General features: G+C 36.8%; 1 protein-coding gene across 1 annotated transcript in view; it reads right to left on the bottom strand.

Moving 5' to 3' along the window:
* The window catches only part of LOC113045930 (glutamate receptor ionotropic, NMDA 3B-like), a 42,549-nt gene that overhangs the window by 10,470 nt on the left and 9,589 nt on the right, over positions 1-22,490 (bottom strand). Inside the window, exons 2-5 of the mRNA XM_026206704.1 lie at positions 13,147-13,784; positions 3,284-4,376; positions 1,922-2,067; positions 108-223 (exon numbers count right to left, since the gene is read on the bottom strand). Of these exons, the coding sequence (XP_026062489.1) occupies positions 108-223; positions 1,922-2,067; positions 3,284-4,376; positions 13,147-13,784 (1,993 nt within the window). The remainder of the gene's footprint in view (positions 1-107; positions 224-1,921; positions 2,068-3,283; positions 4,377-13,146; positions 13,785-22,490) is intronic.

Below are 22,490 nucleotides of genomic sequence, written 5' to 3'. Positions count from 1 at the left end.
AGCAACTTCACAGGCTTTTGTAAGCTAATATAATTCAACATGGCATGGCCAGAGGTGCTAGACGCCTGAAAGACAGCAATATGTCTCAGCGGAACAGAGGTCCTTACCTTCAATAGCAAATGGTTTTCCTACAGTCAGGAGTTTGCAGTCTGCATCTATGGACACCTCGTAGTCCAGCAAAGCCTTATCCATGATGAAGGCATCTAGCTGAGGGGGATCTGTCCTTCAACACACAGAGGAGGATAGTCAGAGCCAAACAAAACAGACACCGCCAGCCAAACTTTTGCTAATCGCTACGGACTTGAAATGACTTGAACCAAACCCTGTAGCTATAAACTGCTTAAATCTTCTGGATTTAGTCAGATTTACTGAATAGTAAGTGCTTTTTGTGTACTATGTGTGTAACTTCCCTGCAAGTAATTTGCTCCAGCATTTTGTTTCTTTATAAAAGCTTACATTGCAAAGATTTTTTTCCATATAGAGGTTTATAGTGTAACCTATTAATAAGGGTGGCAAAATAAATACATGCTGTTTTAGCTAATAACAGTGGCTAATAATAGTGTTTAGTAAAGCTAATTATAAAAACTCAGCATGGGTTACATCATCCCCAAAAAAAAAATTCAAAAGCATGGTCGAAAGCAACAAGCATTCTGCTGCATATGGGAATTCAAGTTTGGTGAACTCTGACCTCTAGATGTGGATTTTTAACATTTTAGAAAGTATTTTTTGTTATTTATTATTTAGTAAAAACAAAAATCCTAAAGCATGGCATATCCTGTTAGCTGTTCTCAGTGTCTAGTGTGAGGCGATGCTTGCTCATCAGCTGACCTCTATTTTACCTCAAGTGTGACAGAAAATAAAGTGAAGGAAAATTTGGCAGGATCAAACTAAGACTCTTATGCAACTTCTTAAAAAAAAATAAAAAAAATAAAACTGTCCGGATGCTTGTCCTAAAACAATCTCACCCCCAAGAATAGTTCCCAACTATGGCCGCGATCTCAACTCTAAAAATGCTGACCATGTAAGGTGTCTCCAAAAGGATGGAAGAAAAGAAAAACTGCTGTCAATCATAAAAGACAGGAAGTACAAAGCAAAAATACAGCACTACGTGGGAGCCCGAATCTGAGGATGAATCGCTGTGTGTGTGTTTGTGCACGCCTGCAAGGGTACGTTTGCCGGGGAGTTATCTGTTGTCTCAGAAGAAAACCTTTGGCCTCATTCAGCAAGTTTAGATTTGACTTGAGAGTGACTGCCTCTTTCTCAGCTTGGAGTCTGCAGCAGTCCCTGTTCTTTCAGGAATGAATGGAAAGCGAGACTACAGACGGAAAGCCTGGAGAGCAGATACTTGTTGCTGTCGACTCGGTTTGTTTAAACTGAGCAAGCTGGATGGCGCACATAATTCCTCATGAAAGAGGAATAATATTGATGGTGCATCATACAAAGCAGATCCACAGCGGTGTCAGAAGCTCTTGAGGGTGAGAACTGACTGCTGTCCTCTTATTGTGTCCCTATTTATTGTTGTAGTATGCGCCTGCAGCATTTGTGCTGCTTGTTGTCTGTGTATCCTGCAGAAACGTGAGCTTGATTTCCCTTTAGGCTTTTTTCAAGATCTCCTGTTAAAGCTTTATTTGTTTTCTGCATGTTGCGCTCCTGCTCAGCACTACTTGATTTTATTGAGTTAAAAGAATATGCATGTGTCTATGTGAGTGCAAGTGTTTAAGATGATAGCTTTCTAAATACACTTTATTGCAAGTGTTTTTCATTCAAATGAAAAAGGCTGTTTAGAAATTCAGTTTGATCATTTCATTAGATTTACCACTATCTCTCTCTCTCTCTTTATCATTATATTTTCATTGGACTTTCCACTGCTATGTTCAATTGCCTGTTATCTTTTGTTTCTCTCCTGGGTCTAAACACTTACTTGAGTGTAGAGACTCCATCCGGAGTGGTTGGCTTGTTGAAGCGCCTCATGTACTCGTACATCTCCGGAAAGCTCTTTTTCACATAGTCCTCAGCACTGCTCTCTCGAACTGTGCCGAAGCGAAACCCCAGAGACGAGTGATGGAGCTGGAAAACAGCAATGAAATGTGAATAGATTGTGGGAGAAAGGTTTAAAAACATAAACCTAGCACTTACAAAAACGTACCAAAAAAAATGTTGCATGGTACTACCATAGTTTTTTGAATCAGGGTTCACTCATGTTTTTGTGGACACATACAATATACACTACTGTTTAAAAGCTTGGGGTATTTTTTAAATACTTTTATTGAGTAAAGATGCATTAAATTGATCAATAGAGATGTCTATTTCAAATAAATGCTGTTCTTTTTAACTTTCTGTTCATCAAAGAATACAGAAGAAATATATATATAGAAAACAGTTGATTTAAACTGCAACAATATTTCACAATATTACTGTTTTTACTGTATTCTCCATCAAATAAATGTAGCTTTGGTGAGCATAACAGACTCATTAAAATAACGACTCCAAACTTAAAACGGTAATGTCTGTAAATTGTACAAAGGTCTAAGGCCATTAGTATTTTCACCAAAACAAAATGGTTTTAAGCCAGACATATCTTTTGCTGTAGTGGGCCAGTGGGAAATATCAGTTTCCAAACATTCCTTTTTCCATTAATTGTAATCATACTGGGATTATATGAGGAAATCAGAAATAAAAACAGACTAAATCCACAAGAACTGTGGCAATGTCTCCAAGATGTTTAAAGAAACCAACCTGTAAAGTTACAGTACTGTAAAATGCTTTAGGCACTTGTGTAAAACTGCAGTAAACTGACGATGCTTCAAAAAATAATGTCATCATAAATTTATTTTATTGCACATAGCTTTTCAGGTAGCATTGCAGGAAGATTTCTTGTAGACGTTGCCAAAGTTCTTCTGTTTGGTTTTGGTTCTGTCTCAGTTTGTTATGATTCTTTATGTAATTGCAGATGGACTAGATGGTGATGAGATCTCTGTGTTGAGCACTGGCTTTTGTCAGACTCCTTGTGCATACAAAAATCTCACTGGAGAATTACTGTTAATGGCAAAAAGAATGTTTGGAATTGTAAACTCATATTTCCTACTGACACGCTACACCAAAAGATAGAAATAACTGGCCCAGTTTGTTGGTGAAAATACTAATGGCTTAAGACATTTGCACAGTAGTGCATATGTACAAGATTTTTATTTTAAGAGATACATTTTACAACACAGTCTAAATAAATCACCGAACAAAAGTATTTGTGTATTTCACCTCTTCAGGATGAAATGCAGTGTTTTACCTTGACATCATGAATCCCTGACACCTCCTCAAAGGTCTTCTCCCCGACCATGACAGCTGCTAGGTTGGCTGTGTAACTGGACAGAACCAGCAGGCAAAATATGGCCCAAAGATTCATGAGGAAGCGGCCCGTCCAGCACTTTGGAGTTTTACTGGAAACGGTCCGTCCGAACAGAATGGCATAGCAGAGGTTCAGTGCAGAAGAGTAAGAAAAGACCCTGATGCGGTTGCGTCCATGAGGGGTCATGCCAAACGGACTGTTCCACTCATAAAGGGTGATGAAAAGGGCTGTGATATGCAGTGCCACAAAGATGCCCACCCACATGGACCAGTGGAGTGGCCACATGAAGGCACCGATGGGTGCAGCCGTGTCCTTGCTCCGCACCAGGATCCCGAGACTGGTGGAGAAGAAGGGGCTGGTGAAGTCTATTACTCGGCTTCGAGCGGAGTTGATACTAAAGCTGGTGACGGCCATGTCTGCCACGCCACTGAGAAGGTCACCCACCAACCCAGTCCATCTACCTCCTTTCCATGCTCCGTACTTCCCATCGCCTACGATGTAAAGGTCAAACTGGAAGTGCATGTCCTCCGCTAACTTCTCCAGCAGGTCGATGCAGTATCCATAGCAGCATTTCCGCATGTCATTTGGCAGTGAACTGCTGTTGGTTTGCTCCAGCTCTCTGAACAGCTGGTTGAGGACTTCCGAGCTGTTGGTTTGAGGGTCAAGGCACAGCTGACCTGCCGGACATTGGCCCTCCTCGTCCACTTCCCGCGTGAACACAAATGGGTGCTCGACCAAGGTTACTACCCGCAATCTGCTCCCCACCACTGGGAGTCCTGCTTGCCAGCGGCCGCCGAGCCTAATCTCTGGGCCGTCCTCCCAGTGGTGTTGGGTCATGCCTGGCCACAGACCCTGCTCTTCCAAATCCAGACGGCCCGACTGCCAGCTTGCCTTGGTCACCCAACTTGGCTGGCCCAGGGGGTCTCGCTGTAGACTCCATATGTGGAAGCGCTGGGAGGTAAGGACCCTGGAGAGGGAGCGCTGCACTCGCACTGGGCCTGTCAGCCCCGTGAAAGAAGTGTTCGACAAGAACCTGAGCACAGCAGGGACACGAGCATTGTGAGGAGAATATATATTCATCCAGCGAAAGCAAAGACAGCGATGAGGTGACAGAGCAAAAAAATCTGCTCTATCTCTAGCAAACTGAATCCTACACATGAGCCAGGGGAGATAACTAGTGAAAACAAGTGAGAGGAATACAATTATTGCACAAAAGTGATACTACATCAGAAATAGAGCTAGAATTTTATTTATTTAGTTATTATTATTGATGACCAATTTAATTGGTTTTTATGGATTAAGTACAATAATTCCAGTGTTGCTTATTGCATTAGTTTCATATCAATATGAAAAAATCTTTTTACCTTTGAAGCTTACTGTAGCATATTTCATACACAGGCCTCTAAATTATTAATATGTTTAAAACTTTGATGAAAAACCTTTTATATGCAATCTACTACTGTACTTGCCATCTGCTCTCTGACTGTTAATTCATACTTTTCTGATAAGTAAAAGGCCTTTTAGTATAAATCTAAAAACATCAGGTTGCAGTATATGGGATTTAAAAAAATAATGATTGATTTTTATAAAATGAATATAATGGCTACCTTTATATTGTTAGTAATATTTCAAGACAAACTGTTACTGGACTAGAGCAACTTAGGTTTATTTGATTATCCATACATACATATACATATACATATATATATATATATATATATATATATTATTATTATTTTTTTTTTTAGAAAAATCGTGTTAAAATGTGAGTATCAAAATTTAACATACATAGTGTTATACAAAATCTCATTTAACAGTTTGGGCCTTCTTGGGAGTTTTTTTTCCTCTTCTTAATTATGATCTCCATATTCTCATATATATCATTCTACATGAGCAATGAAAGCCTGATCAAGTATACCCCCCCCACCCCCCCAAAAAAGGTTAAGGGTTAAAGCCCACTATAACTGAAGGTGATTCATTCAGAACTAATTTGTTTTTGTGGGCATTTTGCAAAAGTTTTCAAGACTTAAGAGTTAAAAATGTCAGCCTTGTGTGAAAATGCTATTTGTTCAGTCGATCGCGTGCTTAAATACAGCAGCAGGAGCAGCAAGGGAACTCAGTTTGCGCTCACTGCTCAGGGAATCTGCATCTCACAGGCATGGCACATTTTGTTTAATGACCACAGAGAACATCCTCTGATTCACAAAATGTGCTTACAAATGCAGACGTAAGGTGCAGTTTACCATTTTTGTGGAACTGGTGATTTAAATCCATTCATCACTGTAAATGAGTGACAGAATACGTGGAACACTAAATCCATGAAGCAACATATGGTCATCGATAAAAAATCTTGCTTCATTTATCATTAGTCACTGCAGTAATTATTAGAATGAAAATGTTTCAAAAACATGTATAAGTAGCATATTTTAAGTTTCTGTAGTATAACTTTATTCCCTATGAAAAACTAAAGGAGTTCAAAATGTTAGTTTGAAAATGTCCATAGACTAAAAATGTTGGGTGATCACCCTGGCTGTTATGATATAATATGTATAAATGTGTGTGTGTGTGTGTGTGTGTGCATGTTAAATAGGGATTTGAACCCAGGTCCTCTTGCATACAAAATGAAAATTACATCTCTAGATGATCTTGTCAAAGAAAAAAGTGTCACAACTGTCACATAATGCCCTCAAAAAAAAAAAAAAGGAACATGATGCGTCTGCCAAGATTTGAATAATTATTTCTTATTCAAGAGCACCAGCTTTTCAAACGAACATTCCAAAAGGTTTCATCTTAAATTCTCAAAACAATATTTTTCACAGCAGGAGAAAAGAAAAAGAACAGAAGGGAATATAGATCACTCTTGAAGCACACTGAAGTTCAAGGCTTTCTTCAAAGGCATAAGGACAGAAGGGCAGGATTATGACCTGAGTAACGTGAATCACACTAAATCTTTTGAACCAATATATGACCTTTGACAGCCAATGTATTTAACTGCTGAGCTGCCACCATATTAGTTCTGTTAGCATCCATCAGAGAGTAGTAAACAAACAAATAAATAAGCAGAGCATGGCTTATAGGTGAATAACCCTGTGCCGCTCCGGATATTATACTCTTATGCTGTTCTGCATAGATCACATAATTGTGATTCCTTACACAGCCTAGCCACACTGCTTTTATGGCAAACTGTATGACATGTATTAGATCAATGATCGATTTTGGTCAATAAATCAGCTGAGGATGTAGAGAAGTCAAAGGGCTGCTGGGCAATGTCTGGGTCACGGAGGGAAGATGAAAAATCCAGAGTGAAAGAGGCTTGAGATGTGTGGCTAAATGAGGCCATAAATGATATGCACTCTGTGTGACCATAACTGCACACTTCCATTAAAACAGAGCAGAACAGAGAAAATAAAAGCAGAAAAAAATGGATTGCCCGAATCATTAATTTCTCCTGATAGCCCTGAGTTTGACCCGTTGAGAACACATGATCTGGTGGGAAAGCAGAAGTTAAAAGACAGGAGATAATGTATTATCCACTGGAACAAAGCTGATTTCAGTTCTGAGATTTCTATCCGTGTGACTATTATTAAACGTTCCGAAAGCATTAGCACCGCAGAGGAACAATAATCCCTGTGTTGTTGTTTTCAGTTGCTCAGTTGCCTGTGCTTCAGTGCTACACACTCATTTCTCAGAGCAAATACATTTCTCTTAACATGGGGCTGGGGGGAGTCTCACACCGGAGGTGAATATTAAGGATTACATCACTGCTTTCAATCAGGTGGAAAATCTCAGGGGTCCTCTGTCACATATTTTTTCATTTTTTAAAAGTTTACTTATCTGAACAAGACTCAAATAACAAGAGTCACTTCAATCTTAAATCTGAAGATGCATTCTCTCTCTCTCTCTCTCTCTCTTTTTACCACGAAAAAATCTTATTTGTGGAAGTGAGCAAATAGATAAGGCTTCTTCCAGCATTCAGTGATAAGAGTTCTCCAATAGTGTGCACAGGGACTTGATTACAATCTGAGAAAACTCTACTATTTGTTTTCCAGTTATATACACCTTAGATTTTTTCAAAGTGGAACATGCAGGTGCATCTCAATAAATTAGAATGTCATGGAAAAGTTCATTTATTTCAGTAATTCAACTCAAATTGTGAAACTCGTGTATTAAGTCAATTCAGTGCACACAGACTGAAGTAGTTTAAGTCTTTGGTTCTTTTAATTGGGATTGTGTAGCCTAGTGAACCAAACTGAGAGACCGTTTTGAAGGCTCTGGAAACCTTTGCAGGTGTTTTGAGTTGATTAGCTGATTGGCATGTCACCATATTCTAATTTGTTGAGATCGTGAGTTGGTGGGTTTTTGTTAAATGTGAGCCAAAATCATCACAATTAAAAGAACCAAAGACTTCAGTCTGTGTGCATTGCATTTACCGGTATTTAATACACGAGTTTCACAATTTGAGTTGAATTACTGAAATAAATAAACTTTTCCACAACACTGATTTATTGAGATGCACCTGTAAAATTATTACTCGTAGTAATGGGTTCCACACATCAAAAAGCATTATTAAAATATTTAAATATGTTGTAATTGACCGTGGAACTGTTTGCTATGCCTTTAGGATGTTAATTTCGGTTATTTTTCCTAAACAACAAATGACGCTCATTAACCGATTATCAACCGTTAACCAACAAGATTATTTTAAATTAGAATTGAATTAAATTAGAAAGGATAAGTGTCTGTGATAGGATAAAAATACTAGCATTTGTTTCCCGGGGATTCATTTTACATGCACAAAAAGCAACAAACAACAGAACATGAAGATTCACATAGGCCTGGTCTTCATATCACATCACGCACCTGCAGCGCTTCTGCGAGCGGAGAAAAACATAAAAAAGCTAGGATATATAGAGCAAATAAATATGCATATACATGAAATATATTTTTACTTGATTAATAAATTACAAAAATAAATGAAAAACACAGTTTCGGTTCATTTTGGTGCTGTGCGAAAGGAAACAGACGGCAGAAAGCGTCATCCTGTTTTTCTTTAGGCTTATTTTACGCACAAAGATTTGTTTTTATTATGAATATACACAAATAAAGGTAAACCGTTTACAATTCTGATTAATTTTATGACCAAAAGGAGAAGTTTCTTTCACTGTTAGAACGGGAAAAATCAAGTGATTGCCGCATGCGTGCACAAAGTTAATCTTTGCTACTTTGACAATGCAGCCTGTTTATTATCATAATAAAATACAGTCAGTCAAACGTGTGTGGGGGGGGGGGGGGGACTGCTCAGTTTAAATATGTAATAAAATCTGTGCTCTTAAATGTTATTACCATACCGCCATGATGTTATTCAAAACATTTCGAAGTAGGCTATAATTAATAATAATATGGCATTCAAATACATTGCGAATACGGAAACGTTTGATTTTGTGTCAAATGAGAGACCCAATGTTAGTTTCAGTTTCGTTTTAGCCTAAATGAATTGGTTTTGGCTTGTTGTTTATGTTGATATGACTTCTTATAGGCTATTTTTTTTATTTTTTAATAGACTGTTAATTTAAATGATTTTTTGTGGGGTGAGGGGAACTAAAATAGCATAGCTATGTTTACAGTGTTTATTATAATGTTTGTAAACATTCAGAGTCGGCATTAAGCCTGTTTCTGAATGAAATAATAAAATGTGACTTATTAATAGGCTATCGTTTTTTTTCTCTCTAAAAAACAAACAAAAAATTAATATGTGTAGCGAAGCCTATTATAACAATGCAGCAAACCTTTTTTAATATTTTGATAAATTACTGAAAATAAATAAATTACTTTTTAAACCATTTAATTGATTGTATTATAAAAATAATTATACAATTCGTAACGGTCACATAACGGTTAACCGGTTAAAATGCAAATCCTTACTATGCCTACATATTTTTAACCTTCACCATCAAACTATTAAGTATCTTTATTTTGACTGAACTGACTATGGGATAAGAACAGAATGTGAATTTAACTGAGCTGAATAATGACAATGGCTTCTTTAGCGCATTTATAGCTAAACTGAACTTGTTTCATAATTGATAAACAGTTATTGAACCGACTGGAACCAACACTGAACTGTCTTAAGCTGAATAATGACACTATTGTCTTTTTAGAGCTGCTTTGCGAGATAATTTGAATCTCTCGCATGTTTGATACATATCTGATTCTCTTATTTTATTGTTAATTATACTGTGAAGCTGCTTTGAAAAAAAAGTGTATTGTATAAAGCACTATTTAAATGAAACGCAACTTAACTTGATACATGTATCAACATTTCAGTACAGTAATGTAAATCGGCAACCTTTAAAAAATAATCATAATAAAATATTTTTTTATAATAATAAAAGCAGCATGAATTGATTCCATTTTTTTACATTGAGAAAATGTACTGTTGAAAACAGTACCAAAGCAGCAGTAGCAGCAGCAATAATAATCTAAATAACAATAATAATTTATCTTTTTAACCTGAATGATAAATTGTAAATATTTAGTCCATCAGGATTTGCACAACAATCTCTGTATTCTGTGATACTAATGGACAAGCCTCCCACAGCCTCCTCCACTAACACAATGCATCAAGCTGAGAGGCAGTGGACCGCAGGCTCTGTGAGCGTTTGACATTGAACTGGACACTGGCATTGAAGATGAAGAAAGAGCCTGGCGACCTGAATGCAGAAAGCTTTTTGTCCTGTTTATGGAGGTCAGTCAGTGAAGAGGACGCAGTAGTGTCACAAATGGCTGCAAATGCTTCACTGTGTAACTGCTAACTTGATGGTTTATGTAAATGCACACAGGGATATGGTTTTGATCAAGGAGGTATAAATGTATCGAAAATGCCCCTGAGTCAGTTGATTGCATTTAAAAGTCTCTAGTGACTCCATCACTAAAATAACTTTAAGATATGGGGCCATACCGTGGCCGAGACAGAATATTCCTGTAATTTAATACTAGTGGCTGGAATACTAATGCAGCCTTTTTCCTTGGAGAGTATTTACTACCTTATAATTCCCTTAATGTAAAGCATGCTTAATTTGTCTGTGCAGACTAATGACTAAAGGTGAATTTAAAGCTCGAAATGACTACACTGCGTGATCAGATAACAAATTAATTCATGATTACAAGATAAGATAACATTTTAAAGTATTGACAATGTTGGAGAAGCTAATTTAAAACTTTAGCTAGATAAGGAAGATACGCATAATCTACAGCAGTTGAGCCAGAAAGCAACACTTAATAAAATAGTTAACAATAATACTTAAAAAATAAATTCTTAAAATAATATATATATATATATATATATATATATATATATATATATATATATATATATTAGGGCCGGGACTCGATTAAAAAAATTAATCTAATTAATTAGAGGCTTTGTAATTAATTAATCGAAATTAATCGCATTTTAATCGCATATAAATATTTGACCTGAGAACAGTGAGAAGTAATTTTTTTTCACATGGATTTATAGTATACCATTCAATAATGACTGAATACATAAGCTTAAGCAACAAAATATTGTTTATTTTTGTTCAACCAAGTCTAGCAGACCAGTGCAATTTTTGCCATGAAGTGTAGCAATAGCATATTTAGAAACAATTTAGAAATAGTACATTTCAGAAATTCAGGTAGCTTATAGGTGCTGGAACCTTCTGTAAAGTGTTTTTTAAGTAATACACAATACTGTCAATTACATTCAGAAAATTGGAAACCCTGACTATTAGAACACATCTCTCTGTTGCTTCAGAGGCCAAAACATACTAAGTCATACAAAAATAAGTTATTAAAAATCCGGGATTTTTTTTCTGTAACTAATTAATCGTAGTTAACGCGTTATTTTTTGTGTAATTAATTAATCTCAATTAACGCGTTAAAGTCCCGGCCCTAATATATATATATATCGAGCATCGCGTTAGTTCAGTCAGGCCACATTAGTCATGCTTGCATCAGCTGACATTCAGCTGTTCTTGACGTGTGCCAATCCAGTCTTGACACCTATCGCCTGCGGTCTATTTAAATTCCCATTCTTCAGTGTCTCTTCCATCGCATCGCTGCTTGCAATTAACTCCCTCGTCCAACCCCAACTCCACCAACTGAACTGTAATCCGACCTAACTTTTGTTCTTTCTTTACTGTCTCTTCATTGGAAGCAGTCTCTATCACATTTTGTTTACAACTCACGTAATTGTGAATTGTAATTATTTATGCTTACAATGGTTCTGTTCTGTACCCCAGTGGGGTTTGTCTTGCTGCTCTCCCCGCTCTGTCCAAGAATGGCTGCATGGACAGGCGTGTGGAGTGTTGCCCAGAACATAACCATACCGCCAACACTAACTGTATGCAATCATAATTGTCATTAAATATACTTGATGGAAGTGGGTCTGATTGAAATTTATATTATATTGTAGGTTTTATCAAAATCTATAATGAAAAAAAGGATTGTATGAAATTAAAAGGCTTTAAACTGGGTCTCACATAACAATTATACATATAAAAAGAAACCTGTATTGAATGTAAACCATTAGCAGTGATATTTTGCAGCAAAAAAGTCTTCCGCATTATCTGCACACTGCACCCTTAAATTAATGCGTCATGACAGTGCTTTAATTTTTGGTTTGCACACAACAGTGTGACCTGTGATTTTTGACTTTTTGAGACATAAGACTGTGCATAGTTGTTTCCTTCACTAATGGCTAATTCTTTGACAGTCTCCAGAACCCCTGTAGATAATTGAGTTCGAAGGCCAGGGTTCCATAAGCCACATATGTCACATGCACATTCCACATTAATCAGAAATGTGAAACATGGTAAATGGGGTGCAAAATGTGTGCCTTAATTTTCAATTTACATAAACTACATACACATGCGTAACCTGGCATGTGACTCTTTAAGACATAGGCCTGTATTTAATAAATAAGATCTTGCATAGATGTTTCCTATTTTGACTCAGTCTCCAGCTTTATTGTGAATGATTGGACTAGAACACAAAGGGGTCACGTAAGCCACACATTTGTCAAAAAATTACACACTTTTCAGAAACGTGAAACATGGTAAAAGGGGTGTAACGCATGATATTTTACTCTTTAAGAACCATAAACTTCAATAAATAAACCATGGATAGATGCTTCCTTCACTGATTTCCTAACTGGATACAATAACCAGCTTTATTGTCAAAAACATGGTCCATGATTTCACATAATCGGCAAATTTACCACACTTACACACTAATCAGAAATGTGAAACATGGTAAATGAGGGTACCTGTGCAATATGTGTGCTTTAATTTTCAGTCTGCAGTCTGCTCACATTTGTGACATTACCTATGACATTTGACTCTTTAAGAGACACAAACTTTAATAAATAAACCATATAAAGTTATTTTCTATGCTAATGTCCTATTCTGACACAATCTCCAGATTTATTGTGAATAGCTAGGTCTGAGGGTCATGGGATCATACAACCCTGCAAAAAGGGTTACATGAAAATTGCACATTAATCAGAAAAGTGAAACATGGTAAACCGGGTTTTACCTGTGCCCAATGCAGCCTATTAGTTATAATGTGACATCGCTAAACGCTACATCACTGTTGTTTACGTCTCATTATATCTAAAATGGCTTGTTATTGGAAAAACAGCTTGTTACTAGAAAACAAACTTTATTTTTGATTAGCTGTGATACAGTTATAAAATGTGGTTAAAAATAGTATTGCTACGTAGTAAGCTATTTAGCTGTAAAATGTTATACATGCATGCTTACCTGGCAAGGTATTGTCCAGAGGAGGGCAGCTCATGTTTATTGGGCTTGTCGAAGCAGTTGACCATGTTCTGGATAAGAGCCAGGTCTGGTCTCACCATGGTCGCGGCATATACAGCCCTGCCAATGAGCTGCAGGGTATCCCTAATGTAGAAGTTCAGAGGCTTGCGATTGACCTCCCCATAAGCCAGAAGACCCAGGGGGGAGCCAATGGAGTGTAGAGAATCCAGACTAAGCGGGTATCCCATGATCCAGTGCACTGGGGGCAATGTATCGCTCAGCTGGTGGGCGCTGCGCAACACTCTTGCTGTACATTCAGGATCAGAGCTGAAAAGCACCACAGAAGACGCCGGAGCAGAAGGAGTCCTGCTGAGGAGCTGTGAGAGGAGCTCCATTACCTTGTCTTCACTCAGGTTTTCTTCCAGTCTGGACAGGTTAAGGGTCTCCCACAGGTGCCAGTGGGCTCCTTTCAAGCCCAGATGGCCCCGCTGTTCAAGTTCTTCCAGCATTCCCGTGTTCCCACCTCCGGGACAGAGAATGGCCGCTCCGCCCTGCCAGCCTCCCTTCAGCAACACCGCCAACAGCAGCTCCGACAGTCCTGAAGGGGGCGTACGTGTCATCATCTGTAAATGGAAGCGGTTCTGAAACCGGAAAACATATACAGTTAGGTCTAGCACTGCATGACCAAGTGAAATAAAGGCAAAATGGTGCTAAGTGCAATTATAAAATCAAAAAAGTGCAATTTAATTAAACCTATATATGCAGTGCATTTTCCAGTGTGAAACATGCCACTGTGTTTTGTTACACACAAGCAGATTTTGATTCAGTGTTTTCAGTGTTTCAGAGCAACCTGGTTCACAGATAATGCTGCTCCACTTGAGTTTTGGTTGCTTATAACGTGCATTTTGGGGAAGCAACTTTCCTATCTTTCCAAACTGTTGTCAACAAAAGAGAAGCTTTAAGACAGGAGTAAAACTCCGTTCCTGGAGGTCCACATCCCTGCAGAGTTTAGTTTCAACCCTAATTAAACACACCTGATGCAGTAAATCAAGTCACATGGTATGTGTTTGGGAGCAGGATTGGAACTAAACTCTGCACCCCTGCATTGGTGCATTGGTTTAACGGTTAAACAGCCATAAAATACAAATATTGTAATTTTAAAGCTGTACTGTATATTATTTTTATTATGATATTTTAATACTATTTTTTATTATTATTAAATCTTAATATAGCACTATTTATCTTTTTTTATTTCCTTTTTTATTTTTTATAATAGAATTATAAATGATAAAACAACAACAACAATATTACCACTACTACTACTACTAGTCGTAGTAGTAGTTATAATAATTTATAGTCATGATATATTCATTTTTGGCCAAATTGTATCTTTATTAAAAATTTACAAAATTGCAATTTGATAATGTCTTCATACTCACAAGAAAGAAAAAGAAACAAAAAAATCCATATATCTTCATGCTGCAAATACGTGTTGTATTGCCTAATCGTCCCCTTGGAATTTTAAGGTTCTATATGACATTTTTGTCAAAATTGAGTTATTCACATATTCTTATTCTCTGACAATTTATTTACATTATGTGATGTTTTATTTTAAGTTGTGTACATTTTGGGATTTTTTATTGAAAAAACAAAAAGGTTCTATCTACAGAAGTCTATGGAACACAAAAACTTTAAAGCTCAATATCTCAACACTACTCAGAACGCAGATAGAACCTTATAATTCCAAGGGGACGTAATGACTTTACATTTGAATAAGTAAAAGTGAAGACTAGGGAGAGTGTTTGATCTCCTGTGACTTCCATCTCCCAAAGCTGACTTAATAGGCAAACCATAGGCATCAATTTCGTATATATATAGGAATATATTACTGATTCTGAACTTATGATGACCTCATTCTCAAGAATACCGAACACAACACTTGTTTTGATGCGATCTTGGAAACATTTGAATCACTTGAATAAAAACCAGGCACTAAAACAGTGAGGAAGAGCCGTCAACGCTCATCTGAAATAGCTCCTGGCCATTTCTACACAGACACTCTGCTGTTTTTGATGTGGACTGACAGGGAGGCGTGCATGAATGTGCTGTGAGAGTGAAAGATTGGATGCTTGGGTGTTCTGAGGAGGAGAGCAACTGTTTGAACCTAGTGGGGGGCTTCTGCGTTGAAGAGGAGTCCCCACGCAAAGTTAAAACCTATGTGACTGGAATACCATTACCGCCAGCGGCTCTGACACGCGTCCCTGTGACTTTCACTGCTACTTAGGGCACAAGAATTAGCACGCACCCTGACGACTCCATGCGGTGATGCCAAACCGGATGAACTTGAAGAAGGAAGAATCACACGCCATTCATTTGGTCTCGAAGTTCTGCTCTGCTGAAACAAAAGTATTGGGCTTTTCAAAAAATTGAAATGGACCAGGGGGTTGTGTTGTAGGGAACGGGGGCATGCTTATCTTTTATTTACCAGTAAATCCAGGTGATGCCAGGTGAATAGCAAACAAACAAGCAAACAAACACCTTCTGTGTGAAGGCAAACTTTCAGCCTTGAGGCTTCTCATTGCTCAATCGATCTGAAAACAGCTGCTCCTCCAAACAATACCTGCGCCCGGTAGGACTTTACCCTTCTCACATCTAAATGGATCCACAAGCTGACAGCTTCTGAGAAGCATGAGCAGCTTGATTTGTTCTCCCTGTCTTGGAAGTTTAGCAGAATATGTCTATTTCCATTCCCACTTTTCCCACACCTTGCAAGCAATTTTCACAATCTGTCTTAACACCGGGGGGAAATAAATGGATGCTATTTTTACCTGACATCTCATAAATGGTCCAAATGCAGTAGAGTAACATTTCATTAATATCTAATATGGCAGCATACAGGTTTTGCAGACTAATACAAACAGTAGTTGGGCCATCAAATTATGGGGCAGGTGTGGAGGACGGACGTGCTGAATCTATCTGTCACTCTCACACCGCAATGGCACCTGATCCATAAACAAACCATAATTGAGCAGAGCAATTGGAAATTACTATCTTTCTGAAACAGACGGCAAAACTCTAGTAAAACCCAATGATTTCTGCTCTGATAGCTGATGATTTGGTGAGGTACCTAATTTTGAAATTATGGTCATTTTTATACAGTCTGCATTTAATTTTACTTAGTATAGGAGATCATTTTATTTTAAATTCATCGTTGATGGGAAAAGACACAAAGGTTTTAACTCAAAGTCTTCCTCAGTATGCAAATCAATTCAATCGCACCCATCCTCATTTTCAAAACGCTAATTGTATTCACATCATCATTCATTAGCCAAAGTTCAATTACTAAAATCATTAAATAATTTCCATTTAAATACTAGCCAATTTTCATGTAAAAAAGAAAGAAAAAAACTTTTATCTCCTTACATCTGAATTTGTCAACATATCTGGTTTCCCGATCTTTTAAATGTAAATAATGTGCAATATTGAAATTTATAATTTAGAGATTCATCCGATGATAATATATGCCAATATTTATAAATGATTGATTTAATTGTATTACTATGCTCATATATCAATGAATAATTTAATAAAAATGTTCTTTGTTTCTTAATAGGTTTATCTATTTTCAAAAGACCATGTCTATTCGATTTCGATTCGATTCGTCTTATCTAATGCATTATTTAACCAACTTTGTTGATAACCTTTAGAACGAAATCTTTGAAATTGCAATTTTACCTGTTCATCAAATTCATGTGTATTATTGCAATTACTTTCTAATCTATGCAATTGGATAATTGGCAAACTATGTTTTAAAGGAGCTTGATGATAACTGTCAATAAATGATATATTGTGTTTTTATCTATTGGTTTTTGAAATACTGTTGTATGTAAAAGGCTAATTGATCTTTGTTACTTTCACGTCCCAAAAATTAAGCTAATCACACATTTTTCTATTATAAATTAAATTTACTGAATTTTCAAATTAATAAACAGCACAAATAAATCTAATTCTAGTTGAGAACCTGACCGAATCATAAAACAATCATCTATATATTGCATCCAAACCTTAATGTTTGAATGAAATGGATTATTCTTATAGACATGATCTTGTTCAAATTTACCCATAAATAAATTCCCATCATTTGGTGCTACTGGAGTGCAACGGATCGTTATTTTTAAGTTTGTGGAATAGATACTAATGGTTGTTTATTTAAATTACAAGACTGTATGATAAATATAAGATAATTTTTGTTGTAATTACGGATATATTGTGTGGTGTACTAGTGGAGCTAATGATCTGTGTTGTGTATATACATTAAATTTGAATAGTATTCAAATGGAAATGATTGAACTTTGGCTAATGAATGATGACGTCAATACAATTGGTCATTAGCAGTGTTGGGGCTAGTTACTCAAAAAAGTAATATATTACATATTACATATTACTCTCAAAAATAGTAATGCCTTACTTTACTTTATTACTCCCTGGAGAAAGTAACTAGTTATATTACTAGTTATATTACTAGTTACATCTTTTTTTCTTAATTACTCTATGATTGCCTGAGATGCATCAGATGGAGGGAGAACATACAAAGGAGGAGTGTTCTTTAGGGTCTTTATCAGTGGCGGCTCCTGCCAATTCTCTCAGGGGGGCAAATGTTTGCTCTATTAATGAGGATAGGTCACCCATTCAATTGATAAATTAACGGGTAGTTAAAGATGTAAAGGGAACCGAACTACTATAGTATTAATTAAAAATAAACTGACATTAGGAATCAATCTCTTGCACTCCTTATTTTTCTATATCCGTGTTAACACTATTCAGCAGCATATGAAGACTAACACCAGGATGTGTTTTTTCCAAAAAATACTTTTTAATTTTCGATTTCAGTTTAATAAGAAATAATTGAAGTCACATAAATCACTGTTTACACAACTCACTTATATTACTGCTCGTCAGTACACCTGTTCTCTAATCAGCGGTTAATTCCATCAGGTGCGTGATTTCACATAGAGCAGCTGTTACTACACAGAGCCGTTATTAACTGAGAAGATGCGCAAATCCACGTTCATTTTCAGCGTTTATTGGCACGGTTGTATGAACATATGGTTCACGCACCTGATGGAATAAACCGCTTTAGAGAACCGGCTTTACTGAGATGCGTATTAACGAGCGGCCGATCGTGATCGGAGCACTCCTACAAAATAATTACTGAATCTCCACCCGTCGAAACTAGCTTTCTGTTGCTGGGAACCTTCCTCTGAAAAAGAGCTTGCCGTTGTTGACGCTTCCATTTTTCCCCATCTGTCTGAGCGTGCCGCTCTGCTGCCGGCTGTCGACCAATCAGTGATGGTAAATGATACCTCGTGCCAAACCCAGACCAATCACTGTTCCATTCACGCCCTCCTCCCCTTCCCTTCTGTTCTCTGTGTTGTGTGCCGTGTGTGTGATGAAGGTGCTACTGGCAAATGTAACGCAAGTAACTAGCTCGGGAAAACTGTAATAATATTACCATTTTCAGACGAGTAATGCCTTACACTACTAGTTACTGAAAAAAGTAATATTATTACAGTAACGCGTTACTTTGTAACGCGTTACACCCAACACTGGTCATTAGTGATTGGAAAAGTGGGTGGGGGCAAATTAATTGCTTTTTACACTGAGGAAGGCTTTGAGCCGAAATGTTTGTGGGTTGACAGAATGACTAATTGATGAATTAACTCCCCTGTATGCGGTTCCAAACCTGCATGACTTTTTTGTGAAACTAAAAAGAAACAGTTTTGATTACCACTGACTTTTGAAGTTTTAATAGTTGGGTAAACTTCGAGAGCAGTGAATGGGAGACTACCACAAATATATTTTTTGCATTCCCATTTGCTCAAATAGTAAGAGAAACACTCAACGATAGTGTTTTCATGACTTTTAATCAAAAGAAAAAAATGGAGAGAGACTGAAAAAGGCAGTCAGAATAGAGAACGCTATCAAATTTACCATCCCTCCCATAAACGCTGCATTAGAAACACCCTTTCATTAGCATTAACAGTTTTTTTTGTAATTTGATGCAAAGGTGATGCAATACAAAGTGAAAAGGGGTTTATTGTACAAACAAAACAAAACACTTAAATATTTATTTTAAGGTTTATTGTAAATTATGGCAGAAATTCTGTTTTGTTTTGTTTTTTTAACTATCCCTTAAAGGAAATCCTGCATAATAGTTTTTTGGGTCATTTCCACCACATGGGTTTTATAGTGCACTGCAGTTGACACAGAGTAACTATCCTGAGCTGTGAGATGAAAAGGCATAAGGTAAGAAAAACCCATAGGAACCCAAGTTTAAGTGCTCTGGTAAAATATCTACTATTTCATCTGAATTTAAGGCCAAATTCGAAATACTATTAATGTTGAAAGATGTTTTAAAGAATCAGATGGTCTATGACAACTGGCAGAAGGGGCTAACGGGGCCATGCTAACCAGCCAAATCTTGAGCCCTTGGGTTTTGCTTTCAGAAACAGCCTGAGGGAGCGTAACAGAATGAAACAGAACTCAGGTGTCAAGACATATTTCTAAAAGCAAAACTATTTTTAACTTGACATGCCACATCAAAAACACAATATTTGGGGTGCAAAAACATGATGCAACAGCCTAAAATTTCTATCTGCATGTATACATTGACTAACACTTAAAAAACAGCAGAGACCACACACTACATGGTAAATGGTACTGTAAATGTCTGATATTCAACAAATAATTAGGCTAAATATCTATAACCTTTAATATCAACAGAAAACGGTAACCTTGGGATTCTGCTAAATAATAGAACATTGTTCACATCAGGCGGTCTGAACCCGATAATAATTGTCTTGACATTTATATGTGGACTTGTTAACAGAAGCTGTGTTTTGATGCAGTGCTTTAATAGAGATGAATTCAAAGACCAGTTCCCTGAGGCAAGATGTTTGCAATGCTAAAACAAAAATCAAATCAGACCTTGTCGACCTCCCTAATTCAGTAATTGATTTGTGGGCGACTAGTCAACCATCCTGACTCTTCCTTACTCTGTAATCAACTTTTTTTTTTTTCATCTTCTTAGTTCCACAATGTTGTGCCAAAGTGCTTTAACGTCGTAAAAAACTGCTTATCTTGATGTAAAATTCTGCCTCACAAAGTTTTGAGAAAAGAAATATGATGGCAGAGAGAGATGTGAGGGAAAGATACATCAATATTGCTTCTCCTCTATTAAGAGTGACAGTAACTTAATTAAGAAAGACCATTGTGGGAACTTGTAAAGATTTGCCGACGTGAATAATTTTTAAATACCAACACAGGCATGCAAAAAAACAAAAACAGATGTCTAATTACAGAATGAAAATGAGACTCTCTTTGGGTCTCTAAATGACATCTGAAGAGGATCATGTGTGGATAAAGAAGAGACTTATGTAATATATTATTATACATATAAATTGTTTGGGTTATTATGACCTGAGGAGTGATTTATACTCATGTATCTACACTATTTATGTAAATTAGTCTAGAAAAAAGGGTTTAGCATAATTAAAAATGGTGAGCAGCTTATATATGTGATAAAAGTAGCTATCATGTTTCATAAAGTGTTCATGTGGCTTGAAAGCAATGCTTAAATGCTTGCTTGATCTGCCATATTGAGTGGCATCCCCTAGTTAGCCACATCATTAGACATAAGCGTGTGTTAGCAAATGTGTGACATCCCAAGTCTCCCAACTGCACCCGAGGCTCACTTCAGCATCAGATATCATAATCGCTGCATTATCATCAAAGTGCTTCATATCTTGTTTTACATTTCTGATTTGCTTTGATAACAACGAAAAACATGAAAGAAAATAAAAAAAACTTCTGATGCAGAGTGTCCACTACTAAACTCCTAACTCCTCAATGTATGATAATGTATGAGCCATTATGACAACTTTTGACACCATGATTCTGTATGACTGGCTTCACTATATGTCTCTGGCTACATTTAAACGTACACTTCCTTATATATTAGGTGAAAGATAGAGAAAAAGACCATCCAGATTACATTTATACTATTTAGAACTTGCTTTTTGAACAGTTTCAAAATACTCATTCAAAATAAGTACTTAGTTTTAAACTTTCACAAGGATAATTTAATATTTTGTGTGTGTGTGTGTGTGTATACTGTTTATATATCAATACTATTTTGTAGAAACAGCACTTGGAATGCTCTCTTTCTCACTCTCTATCTCAAAAAATAATGACTATATACCTTTTTATGGTAAAGAAAGATTCATATTTTGTTGCTTTGTGCTTTAAAAATGTATGAATCATATGGTTAATTGATTGCTTTATGAATTAGGCATGATAAGTGGTAATCAGTTCCACTGAGATCAGAATGCTAAAAATGCTCTATGTCAAAAGCTGTGGCTAAAACTGCATTTTAATTGTCTTATCTGAACTGTGCATATGCGGTACAGGAATCAAAACTTTATATGGTGTAATGATGAAAGGGAAACCAAAGCCAAGAAACTCAAAGCTCTTTTAGTCGCTGCCAGTGTGAGCATTTTGCCACAAACTGTGATTGTTTTCCTCTCCAAGGGTGGAAAGTGTTTTTTGTTTTTGTTTTTTGCTTCTCCTTGTAACTGCTGCTTGTTAAATCTTGTGTGTGCGTGTGTGTGTATATCACTACATCACTGTCCTGTGTGCACAGCTGTGCCCAGTTTGCATCTGAAGTATAATGGTATTTCTGTGTTATTAAATGTTAGCTGCCTAGACTCTGAACTGTTATTAGTCTTGATAACATTTCCAAATCTTGTTTGCTCTACAGTGACCCCAACATGACACTGCAAAAATGTCCCATTCCATGAGTGAAAGGAAAGCCCATAAATTTAGAACTCCATTGGATAGAAAACAGCACTGTAATGAGGCTTTGATATCAAATATATATTTTTTTACCCTTTATAATAGAAGCGATCACTCACATTAGGCCTGGTGAATAGTGCACTGCGCACTCCCACTGGGCGATAAAGTAATATTTGAAAATGAAAGCCATTTGGGGAAATGTGAGTTTATAAATGAGGTGATTTACCAAATGATCCTGTCCAAATTCACCAAAACAGATTCTTAAACATCCAGCAGTGCACACCAGGGGAATGAGCCCTTGGTTAAGGTGCGAAACCTGTCAGACAGCAAAACAATGACTTTGACCAATTCTTTGGACATTTGTTTGACGTGTTACTCAAGAATTTAGATTACAGTCATAAAGCTTCATCTATTACTTTTTCATTAAATGGAAACCGCTACAAAGGCTGGAATAATATGCGCTGCTGCCTGCTTGGGAATTAGATATAATATTT

This window comes from Carassius auratus, chromosome 27, assembly GCF_003368295.1.
Source record: "Carassius auratus strain Wakin chromosome 27, ASM336829v1, whole genome shotgun sequence".
Taxonomy (NCBI): Eukaryota; Metazoa; Chordata; class Actinopteri; order Cypriniformes; family Cyprinidae; genus Carassius; species Carassius auratus.
The sequence above is the reverse complement of the archived record's forward strand: the minus strand, read 5'-3'. Positions and strand labels throughout refer to the sequence as shown.